A 12,836-nucleotide genomic window follows, 5' to 3' on the forward strand; every position below is an offset into this window, starting at 1 on the left:
ATTTCTTATTCAAAAGTAATTTGTAATCTCTTAGTAGTGCTTTCCATGAAAGGAAAAATCCTTAATAGTTACAGTTACGGACTATTATTATGATACAGTTTTTTTCAATAAAACACATTTATCATTATGATGCATAACTCCATTTACATTCATTAGCTATACTTCTGATCACACAAAGCTATAATTTTTAGTTTAATAGCATTGAAATTTTTTAAAATAATATAAAAAAAAATCACGAGGCGGCTTTGCAGTTGTAGTAATTGCCGTGGGTATCACATGATGCTTAAAAATCTATACATATTTCACTATGGCATCGTAAAAAAACATTCAGTTGCAGGATAAAAAGAATCGGAAACTCTCAACCAGGCCACCACCGACCAGAAAACCAAAGAGCATCAAGAAGAAGAAATCGTTTCGAGCAAGGGACAGGGACGATTACGGGCAACGTGACGTCTACAGATCACCAATTGTTAAAAGTCTTCTTCGCATTTCAAACGATTTAAGATGCGATGCCAAAGACGAATGTCTCGATGTATGCAAAGGCAAATATATTGGTATGAAGAAAACGACATGTGTGGTCAAATGTGAAATAACTTATGAATGTAAGAAGGAAGAAGATTCGTGTAAGAGTGCGGAATGCGAACTCAATTCCTGTGAATCAGATGATTGTGGAGAAAAGACAGGCAGTACTAAGGGATACGCTATATCAGACGAGGGACCATGGTGTAAGAAAGGACGTTGCTAAATATAAATGATGACTCGTGAACCCTCGTTTTATTTGATCAACTTGAAATGTAGGGTTTCATATACTTCAAATATGATAAAAAATACATGAAAACATAAGTTAACATACCTTTTTGCTTAACAATTAATGACAAATCATGCGCCTTAGCGTAAACGAAAAAATAAAAGCGTCAAAACTTACATTAACGTCAAAATATTCATTCACGTACAAGCGTTACGTAATACCTGATCACTAATAAGTCTAAGAAATAAATAATGGCATGAATTAAAATGTAGATAGTTATTGGAATAAGAAATTCGAATGTCTTCGAATAAAGTGAGTACATTTAATATTATCTCCGACTGTTCAAATATTGTAATTATATTCCTTAAAATATGCAAGTAATTCTACACCCAACGTAGACTCAAACAAACTCAAACATTTATTTATTCAATTACAAGTCTTGTAAAAGCACATTGTTTTAACATCTACCACCGAATCGGAAACATCCCATTATCTTACTACACTACACAACTAATGTAATGCTTACTTGAAATAGAAAATACAGCAGAAGCCGTGTCATCTACAACAGACAGAAACATAAGTTACCCGGATTAAGTGACACTGAAAATAGAAAAAAAACTATTTTTAGATTAGGTTCTTAGATAGCCTAGCCCCGCTATAGGTATTGTACCCGCTACGCTTGACCCGGGTTGCAGTCCCACGTTACGGTGGATCCCAGATTCATGGAAACGTGGAATGGAATCTCACATCTACATTCTAGATACCAAATAAAAACAAACTTCTTCACGAACAACAAAAGCTTTATATTATAAAGCTATTTCTTTTTTCAGAACGTCCCACACAAAAACAAAAGAAACGATGCGGATAATGAAAGCAATGTTAGTATTTAACAAATTCATCAAAGTTTTTACAGCCCAAAAATAAACTTAAGCCCACTCTTTGTATCCAGTATATGCTATTTATTGCATAGTCGCAAGTTCCAAATTAAATTATTTCCCAGATATCCAATATACATCATATTATATCGAATATACTAAAGCAAAATTTGTTTAAAGACAGTAAGATCAGTCGGGAATATTTTACAGGATGATGATATATCCTCACTCTGTACACTACACGAAGAATTGACAGGATATCTGCAACGTGTTGAGAGCACTGCCTATGAATTATACCCAGGAGTAGAAGCTATCGATTATGACTTCACAGCGGAGCGGCAGAACCTTTATGCAACTAAGTACTTCAGTTACATGTTAAATTAATTATTTTTAACAAAAAACTAAATCGTCTTCGATTATCAGAACTAAACCAAAATTAAACGAAAGCTCCTATAGGAGCATCTAAAAAAAAATCAACAAACCGATTTAGCCAATCCAAAGCAAAAAACACAAATAAAATAATTTCAAATTCAGATTCTCCGCATTTTTTAAACCTTTTAACAAATAAATAACTTGCCTTTGAAACTTACCAGATTATAACTGAACTCAATGGAAAAAAAATCACTTCACTGCGATCAAAATTCCAAGAAGGTTGATCGTTTCACTTGCCTACAAGGAAATTCTATATGTGAAATAAACGTAAACCTTCTCAACAAATTAAAAGACAATAGGAGCAGTAAATAAAATGGATAGATACAGGAAAATGTTGCTAATTTCAGCATAGTTGAGTCGACAGCACATCTAATAAAAGGCTGCCTAGGGGCTGGTATATTGGGCATCCACGAAGGATACATGTATGGTGGTCTTTGGGCATCCTTTTTTACGACGATGGTTATTGGAATTTTAGTGCCATATTGCACTTATGTAAGTCTTAATATTGTTTAGTTTTTATAAATGAATGTGTATTGAAAACATCAATCTTCGCCTCATTGCATTCTTGAATCTGTACTATTTGTATTTGTAACATAATTTACCGTTTCTCTAAATCGTTATTTTCTGTCGATATTCAATTTTTGATAGTAATAAGCTTATCGGCCCTAGGTTTTATGCGTCTTCACATATTTTATTTTTGGTATACATATGAACCATAATGATGAACAAGAAAAATGTTCCTGTACAGATTTTCATTTATAATACATGAATATGCATAAATGAGATGTAACAAAGATGAACAATCAAGCCTATTTTTGTTATAGATGCTTATAAATTCCGCCCAACAAATGTATGGTAGGCTGCGAGTTGCAAGACTCTCGTATGCTGACCTGGCGGAGGCGGCGGTTGCAACCGGTCCATTGATGTTCTTCAGGACATATAGCAAAACTTTTAGGTTATATACTTTCTATTAACTATTAACGTTGAAATATGTGTTGCGATTGTCATGAATAATTGATTTCTTCGCCTAGGAACAACTGAATCAATTTGAATTGAAATGTTGTTTGTTGAGAATCCTCAGTATAGGGTTGTTTCCCCAAAAAAACAACCCTATACTGAGGATTCTCAACAATCTTTGGGGGAGGCCTATGTCCAACAGTGGACGTCCTAAAAGGCTGCAACGAGGGTTGTTTATTTTGTTTTCGACTAACACGAGCCGTAAAGCTACATGTATTAATTTTTTAAATATGTAATAAGTAAACACACATCATAGCTTCTTTGAATGCAAAAATTCTTACACTCAATTATATGCATTTTGTTCATAGTCAGAAATATCATTTTCGCATCGTGAAAACTCCAATCTTTTCATTGTAATTTCCCATAATATTGTCTTACAGATATTTCGTTGAGCTATTGTTATTTATGGAATTCAATGGAACGTGTTGTGTTTTTGAAATAATGGCTGCGAATACGCTTAAACAGGTACAAATAATTACATAATATTATATTTCCGTTGTTGTGTTTTTGGAACAAATATCAAAGTAAGCCTGAGGCTCCTTTAAGTTGTATCGTGCTGTCAGGGCCAATTATTTGAATAAGAATTTGTATTTTTATTTAATGTTATACTATTATATATTTTTGACGTCATAGGGGGCAACAGAGCTGGTTCGCCTGATGGTAAGCCATCACCAACATCCATGAACAATTACAGAGCAAATGAATCCGCCCGCTTTTAAGGAGCAAAAGATAAGAAAATTATAACGATGGGAATAAAAGAATAGACATTTCATTTTCAGGCAAAAATTTCCATCTATTTTCAATATCACTTATATTATATTACTATTTTTTTAATAAAAATATTTCAAATATAATAGTAAAATATAAATCTTTATTTGTTGCAGAGTTTAGAAGCTGTCTCATCGCACATGAAAAGTTTCAATCTAGACATTAGTATTTACATAATGATGATATCGATTCCTTTAATACTTCTCTGCCTGATACGCAGTATAAAATATTTGGCGCCATTTTCACTAGTGGCAGATCTTTTTACTGGTAATTCACATACTATTTGTAGACTTAATTTTCTAACCGGAGGCATATTTCCTTCTTCTATCCCTTCCCATTCCATTCCTTCTTTCCAGTCATCAATCCTTTCCTTATCCCTTATCCCTTAAAAGCGGGCAGCGCACTCTCAGAGGTCTGAGCCTCTGCGAATGCTCATGGGCGGTGGTGATCGTTTACCATCGGGCGAACCACCAGCTCTGTTGCCCGCTAGGTCATAAATTAAAGTTATAACATTTTCCAGAACAAATTACAATAATATCAGTACATTATTCTCATGTGTTGAAAATTAATTTTCCTTTTTCATAATATATACGACAAACCAGTGTTAGTTTGTTTTTTTATTCCATTACCATTGATAAAGTCAACGGAGCATTTCATCTAAATCAATATTGGTCTTACAGCTGTATGCGTCATTACAACCATGTACTACAGCATATCGGTAGCAAAGGAGATTAACAAAGTTCCCGCGTGGAAAAGCATACATGGCTTGCTCCGTTTCTGTGGCGTTTGCATCTACAGCATCGACGGCACCGGTGTATCGCTACCAATCGAGAATAACATGAGACGACCGCAGTACTTCAGCGTCGTATTACAATGTGGTAAATACGGTTTTAATGAAGTAAGGGTTTTTCAATGATAGGGCTCAATTGAATCCGCACTGATTTGAAACTTAATCTTTCACCATTGTTGAAATCTTATTAGATTCTTATTTGTTGATTTTACTTCTTGGCTCTGATATCTGAAATGGAATATTTGGCATAACTTATATACATATATCGTCCGATATTCCGATATAACAAGTTCAAAACGTGTAGTCTATTATATTATTTGAATGAATTCAAATTGATCTTAAATTACCTGGATTATTGGTTAATTTAAACAAAATTATTGTCCTTTATCCGAATAGTTGATAATCGAAATAAATGAAATCACTTTGCGGATTTTAACCTGCTCTCATCACTGCAAATCTAGTGAAACGAATTATTAGCTCTCACGTATAATAATAATATATTATTATATAGGTAATGAAAACATTATTAATTTGTATTCCCTCTATTTATTTAGTTAAAGAGTTCTTTTTCGAAATCACCCATTAATCACTAACCAATAACCACTAACCACTTACCGTGGTAACAAAGTATAAGAGCTATTTTGATTTACAGTAATTATATGAAATATGTACTTTAATGTAGAAGTATTGTCATTTATTTACTACAAGCTGAGCCCCGCGGTTTCATCCGCGTAAGTCTGTATCCCGTAGGAATATCGGGATAAAAAGTTGCCCATATGTTATTCCAGTTGTCCAGCTGTCTCCATACCAAATTTCATTGCAATTGGTTCCGTAGTTTTTGCGTGAAAGAGCACCAAACACACTCACATCCTTACAAATTTTCGCATTTATAATATTAGTAGGAAGGATATTATTGGGATAGAAAGTAGGATATTGTAATTTATAGAACCCTAAACGACACGAACATACACAGAACTGTACTAATCTTTTTTTAAATAGCACGACTGACAGTATTTTTCAATCTTTTTCTCAGGAATGGCGGTAGTCATCACTTTTGTCAGTGTTGTTGGTTTCTTTGGATATTGGGCATGGGGCGAGGAGTGTCGGACACCTATCACAATACATATGCCCCTAGATACGTTAGTATTTATGATCACTACATAGTATAAAACAAAGTCGCTTTCTCGCTGTGACCGTCCCTATGTCCCAATGTTACTATGTATGCTTAAATCTTTAATTAAACTACGCAACCGATTTTGATGGTGTTTATATTTATAGAAATAGTGATTCAAGTGGAAGGTTTATATGTATAATAACATCTATTAAACTATTCCGAATTTAACTCGTGCGAATCCGCGCGCAAAACCTAATAAAGAAATATAGTTTAAAAACTAACAGTACGCTCTCGTGATAGATTCAACTATAATGCCTTAGTTGCATAATTTAACTACGTAACATAATAAATAATAACAAAATAAAATAAGGTAAAATAGTGAAATTATTGTATTGTCACCGATACTTGATAAGTATCCGAATTAAACCTGATTTTTTTAAATGAGTCAAAATCAGCAGTATACAAATCGACAGGTGTAGCTTATAAAGGCGTATTAAAAATTAAAGGAAATCGTTCATAACTAGCAGTCTGTTGATGAAATTTCAAATTAATGAAATTTAAACATTAAAAAATCCCACATTACCTCGTCTTATTCGTTTGTTTTCAAATACCAGTGGGATTTCATTATAATGGATAAAATGTTCAGATTTTATCTGAAACAATACGTGATTACAAATAATAAGAAGCCTACGCGAATGCTATGTTTCTTTCAATAACAAATCTCTTTTCTTTGAAAGATTAGCCCTGTCTATCCCGTTAGACCAAGACTAGAAAAATATAACGAACGAAAAATTCCTAGAATATTATTTAGACGGTCAAATAGTGCGGCTGATAAATCTATTTAAAACATTTTCCCAAGTTCAATTCTGTCTGTACCTTCATTCCACATGCCGTAAACTGTTTCAAAATTAGTCCGGAACATAACTATTCCAATGAGTTATTATGTTACAGCTATCTCAAAGTCCGAACTACAATAGTTCCCAACTAATTATCGCAACATTCTGCTCTATTTGAGCGTAGCATCTGCGCCATTATAAACTGTTTTGCAGTGTACCAATTATCATGCAGTTCCTGTTGACCGCATCGCTTGGAGTCACATTTGCTGTACATTTCTGGGTGCCTTTCAGGGTAATATGGCATTATATAAGCAAGAAGTATAGGAGGTTAGTCAGTGTAATTAATTCCCTATATTTATCCTTGTCGAAAATTTTCTGCTATAAGAATCGCTTGAAGTCTCGTAAGCCGTACTTTCAGGTAAATTCTCAAAATATTTGTTCATTGAATTAGACTTCGTTGCGCTTTCGGATCGTCAAAATGCAGAAAAGTACTTATTTTACCATCGGTTTACATAAACAGTGATGTTTATTATAAGATGATGTTATATTTACATTATCTTATAATTATATTATAAGCCTAGGATATTATTTTGCAACCCCCTTATTCTAAGCCGTTTAATTCAAAGTAGACAAAAATGAGGTATTAATTCGAAGTTTATGTGTTGATTGTCACTTCGATCATTTGTTTAGGGATGGTAAATGAACACAAATAATTCGAACCAAAGAGACTATGCTGAAAATCTAGACAACTCGTCAGTAAACGATGCAATTGAATCTATCAGGCGAGACTACTATGCGTCTTGATTAGTAAATTAATGAACGTTTGCGCCGATATTAGAAAACGGAATGCTGATATTTCATGTTGATTACTTTAGTAATTGTTTTATATATTATAGCATAATGTATACTGCAATAACTCCTAACTGAAACAATTATTTATTTAGCGAGTTCACAAAATTTATTAAATGGAAGGGATAGTGAGAAATTTTTAAAGAAAAATTTTTATCACGAGGCGGTTTCGAACCCGTGTCGCTTTTGCCAAACCGTAGCAACGGTTTGTTGCTTTTCATTTATTAAGCATTCCAATGGATATAAAAACGAAATTAAATTATATGTTTTTCAGGAGGCGAAATTTTTGGGAGCGTTTCTATCGAGTTCTGCACGTCATCTTGTTGTCGTGTTTGTCTGTTGCCTTTCCGAACCTCAGTAAATGGATGATTTTTGTAAGAACGTTTTCAAGATATCAACTTTACATTTTATAGAATATCAATGAATTATGAAATCTCATCGACACCGTGTTCCAAATTTTACAGTTAAATACTGAAAAATAACTTGGACAAGCGGGCAGCGGCTTACCCTTACCAATGTTATAAATACGAAAGTTTGTTCGTTTGTCTATCTTTCACGTCGCACCGAAGGGATTTATACGATTTTTTCTGTGTGTGTGTGTCTAGAAAGAATACTAGTTTCAGACACACACAGGCTAAGAAAGTGTCATTGACTTTCTACTTCGTTGAAACATCTCATTAACACAAGAAATTCTGGTGAAGAAAGGGTCGTAGCAGCGGACAGCTACAAGTTAATACAAGGTAATCATTATTTGTTCTAGATAGGCAACTTCTTTATGGGCTTCGTAGTTTTCATCCTGCCTGCTTTCATTGACAGCTTGGTGATGTGGAAACATCATTCCGTTAATAGCAAGTATGCGATATTACATGTATTTTATATGTGTCAGCTTCCACTCAAACTCAAACTTAATCATAGCTGTGATAACATGACAATTTGAACAATGTTTGTTATATATGTTGAAATATTTAATGAAACATTTCTCTAAAAACTATAATAGAATCTTATCATATCTATGAAACCAATTTGAAATTAGTGTTAAGAAGATTAATTAGCCATGGGAAGTTTTGAGAACCAATCTTTGTCTTTTTTTATCCATACGACAAATTGATAGTTAAAATATTATAAACTCAGAAAAGTAAGCCCGTTCTAACAATGCAATTATTGAATGTGTAATGAATATGAGAAGTGTAATGATTATCCGAATATGTGTATCTCTCCATAATATTCGGATACCTCCAGAAGGAAAGCACCCGGTCTTTTGGAAAGCTTACGTGGGGACACAGATCCAACACGCAGAGGCCCTTTAGAGAATTTAATGTGTTGTGGGACACCAGCCGCAGCCTGCCCATGACTGCACTATAGAGATACAGCCCTGGGCAGTCCGCGGCCGATGTAGGACTATTGCAAAAAAAAAATGGAACGGAACAAAACTGGGCTATGGAAAGGGGGTGTTCAATGGATTGGTAGGTTGGGTCTTAATGATTATCCGAATATTATTATTATTATTTACTCAATTACTATAATAATATATGGCACTAAATAAGGGGGAAAGATTACTTTCCCTATATATGATATAACCTGTACTATAAATATATACTGTTCTATTATTTTTGACAGTTTACAGCTATTCAAGAACTCTATTATCATCGGAATTGGGATCACTTTGTGTGGTGGAGCGATATATACTTACAATTAAGGTTCAATATGTTATATTGTAAATAAAATGTATTCCAAATGGTGTTCATATTCAATCCTCAATCAAAATAGTGGATGTTAAAAATAATTTAAAACAATGCCATCTACCGTTGAAACACAAAACTAGCTTATAGTGATAATTTCTAAGAACATCTTTCTTAGAAATTATCGTTGGAATAAAATATAATTATGTTACATTGGTTCATAGTAAATTCGATAGATGGTAGGGATTTTAAAATTATTAAATGTACAAAAGTATATTTTTTATATTATTTATGGGCGCCTCTAGCTCCCCAACTTGTTAAACGAATCTTTAGAGGTCGAGGTTAGGTTCGGTTTATTTTAAAAACAACAAAGAAATAACTATATAGCCTCACCTGACGGACGATTGTGGAACGTAAATTCTCGGCTCAATATAATATAATATGATTGAAAAAAAAACTGGCTGCATACGCTTGTAAATAGACGACGCTACACAACGACGGGAAATGGAGAGGAAAGGTGAGGAAAAGGGGATATCATGTAGATGTTTTTTACTTTTTCAGTATTTGTTTATATGTAAATTTGCACGCACGTGTTAAATTAGGTGTAATTTAATAGTTTAATAGATGTGATTATAAATATAAACCTTCTTGGATCACTCTATCTAATAAAAAAACCCATCAAAATTTGCCTACAAAACGTTGCCTACTTTTAAAGATTTAAGCACTCATAGGGACGGACAGAGAAAGCGACTTTGCTTTATACTATGTAGTGATTTACTAACATAAATAGATCTATGTTATCTAAATATTTCGAGATAGATGATTCATCGCACTATTACTCTTCGCACTAATATTATAAATGTGAAAGTTTGTTTGTTTGTCCGTCAATCACACTGTAACTACTGATTTTGATTAAATTTGGTATACAGACAGGGTATAGACGGACTGAGAAAACGATTTTGTTTTATACATGTCGCCAAATTTTTTGCACGCATTTATTTAACACGTAATTATAAATTACATCTCTACCAGAGACTGTTTTAATAATAACAATTCACACCATATACAAATAATTAGGACCACGGTCAAACCTATCATCAATCATTGTCCCCTTTAATTTATTCAGCTGGCAACAATGTTGAGAAATTTCACACCATGGAGTTTGAGACTTTTCAATGTTAAAGTTTTTTTTTTTCATATTGTTCAAACAACATCTTGTAATTGGCGCTGAAATCAGCTTTATTTGATACTGACTTATTTGTATTTTCTTGTGTTTGATTATGCGCGGTTATATATTTAGAAATTAAAGACTTTTTAAAGAGATTAATATTATTTAAACCTAAAGAAAATAATCTCCCCGTGACCACGCTCGCTGTAAAGTGTTCGAAACGACGGGTTAAATAATATAATGAATAAATCGTGTTTAAAATCCGTTAAAAAGTATTTCATTTCTTACTGAGTAATTAATTTAAATTTTCTTGTTATATTAAATTATAGTAAACTGATGTGAGTGATTAAACAAGGAATTAACTATGAAAACAAAATACGTATATGAAAAAAATTCTAATTGTAATATTAAATAAAACTGAACCTTATAAGTAGGAATATTTCGTAACGAAAAGCAATTTTATGTCCTAAGTTTCACGTGAGGATAATAATAATTTTAATTTTAAAGCTTTTATGACATTGATTTAACCTCATTATTACACAAACGTCTTATATTTCTTTTTTTTTGCGGTCGGGTTTGGATTTTATCTTTTTAGGTTTATTTATAAAAGCATAATTTACTATAGGTACTATTATGTTATCTGTGCTATAATAGGTATAGAATCGCGTTTGCTGCCAACTTCACAGGACAGACGACAAATTAGTGCTGTCAGCAAAAAAGTAATAGATAAACAAATGTTGAACAATATCTTTTATTATTAGGTAATTGATAAGATTAAAAAAACAATTTTTGTTTATTAAAGTGACTACCTATAAAAATTGTTTTCTTTTAATTGTTCCAAAAATTTAAATCTCAAACTCAAACATTTAGTCATTCAACTTGATCGACTTCCTTCAGAAGCGGTTTTGAATGTCAAAATAAATAATTTAATGTTTACCGGAAACATTTACTATCAAGATATCTGATTAGTAGTAGATATAGTTGTTTTTAAATAACAAACTCAACGTGGTATAATCTACTCCTAACCCCAGAAAGAGATGCGGAGAAGAAAATACGCTTGGAGTAAAAATCAAGTTATCAAAGACTTTCAAACAATCGATCCTGGACGATCCTGGACGCCCTTAATGCAGTCTTAGCGAACGTATGCTAACTACAAACTAATTTCCTACCAAATTTCACATTCAGAGGTTTTTGAGATTTCGTGATGAGATGAGATGATTAGGATGTCCACACAGACTGACAAACTGATAATCGGACAAACTGAATCAGAATATTTAAAACATACAAAATTTAAATTAGTTCCATTTCACTGTTTACATCTCCCTGTTGTACAATATTTCGAAACTACAGTTGTATATAATAAACATATAGATAAACTGTGCATGACATTGAACAAATTTAACTATTAGACACATCAAATACATTTTATTCTGCATTGTTTTAATAAAAGCCGCAGTTTGCAACGCACTTCAAGATTATTAGACAATAAAACACAAGTCAATAAGCAATCATTGATACAATAAATCGCCTCTTGAATCTTATAATACTTAACACTATCGATACACATGTATTAATGGGTTCTATTCTTTGCGCCTCGGCTTATTGATAAGATCATTCTTTTGTTTGAAAACCTTCCTCGTTTACCGCCACCTGATGTTAGAGGTCGTCACCCCCATAAATACAACACCAGTGGTGTTACGGTTTCTTGTCGGCCTCTGAGTGTATATACGCTCCTTTTTATTTTAATTTTTACATATCTCGGTGTTAAAAATGACATATAGGAATACGAGATTTAACTATATAAACCAGATTTTTATCAAAGGAATACTCCATCCCTTCTACATTAGATATTTTATTTCAATTTAAATTATAACGTCTGTTTTCTAATTTTCTGATCAGTCTTTTAGACTGATCAAATAAACGAGTTTTTATTATGATATACTTATAGCGTTCTATTAAAAATCGTAGCAGTAAAAAGTCATGAGGTTACAAACAGAACAAAAATAAATACGTCGAATTGATAACCTCCTCCTTATTTAAGTCGGTTGAAAAAGGACTCTAAATGCCCGTTGTTATGGTGGCTTACTTTAAGGCGATCCACAGCTCTTATGTTACTCGAGAGTTAAAGAACTAATTATGTTTAAGAAAATATTGTGTATAAAAATAGATACATAATATATTCAACAGGCAAATTAAACGAGAAAGGACGCTCAGAATATGACCGACGTGTAGTATTATATTGTTGTTGAATAATTTGTTAGAATTACGCGTAAAATAAATTAACTCTTTTAAAAAGAAGTACATTTATATTTATAATATAAAAGTAAGAAGCAAAGTACTAGTACAAAGTGCGCCACAAATTTTAAGACAACAAACGCTTCTCAATGAAACATCTAATGTACCATTAATATTATTATCTGTTAGCGACTGAAGGTTGTGGAATCAGTCTAATTTATAATAAGACTGACTTTTGAAGTGTTCGCTCGTGTAGTGGTTCGTATAGACAAGGAATCATTCATGGATATGAAATTAAGCAATGTAAGTCGAACAAATTGAAAAT

The 12,836-nt window shown here is 32.7% G+C and overlaps 1 protein-coding gene across 1 annotated transcript; it reads left to right on the forward strand.

Moving 5' to 3' along the window:
- The first annotated feature begins 1,045 nt into the window (after positions 1-1,045).
- Positions 1,046-9,125, forward strand: LOC119835952 (proton-coupled amino acid transporter-like protein pathetic). The gene is made up of 12 exons (XM_038361085.1): positions 1,046-1,060; positions 1,834-1,982; positions 2,403-2,547; positions 2,880-3,010; positions 3,453-3,537; positions 3,957-4,107; positions 4,521-4,718; positions 5,664-5,769; positions 6,794-6,907; positions 7,704-7,803; positions 8,190-8,281; positions 9,047-9,125. Exons 1-12 carry the CDS (start codon positions 1,046-1,048, stop codon positions 9,123-9,125), a joined length of 1,365 nt encoding a protein of 454 aa, XP_038217013.1.
- Positions 9,126-12,836: the final 3,711 nt, after the last annotated feature.

Source organism: Zerene cesonia, chromosome 22 (assembly GCF_012273895.1).
Source record: "Zerene cesonia ecotype Mississippi chromosome 22, Zerene_cesonia_1.1, whole genome shotgun sequence".
NCBI lineage: Eukaryota > Metazoa > Arthropoda > Insecta > Lepidoptera > Pieridae > Zerene > Zerene cesonia.

What these genes read in the sequence shown, in the direction of transcription:
- LOC119835952 (XM_038361085.1), top strand. An exon ending in CAGAACCTTTATGCAACTAA is followed by an intron (nt 1,983 to 2,402) that starts GTACTTCAGTTA and finishes TGCTAATTTCAG; the next exon opens with CATAGTTGAGTCGACAGCAC. An exon ending in CATCATTCCGTTAATAGCAA is followed by an intron (nt 8,282 to 9,046) that starts GTATGCGATATT and finishes TATTTTTGACAG; the next exon opens with TTTACAGCTATTCAAGAACT.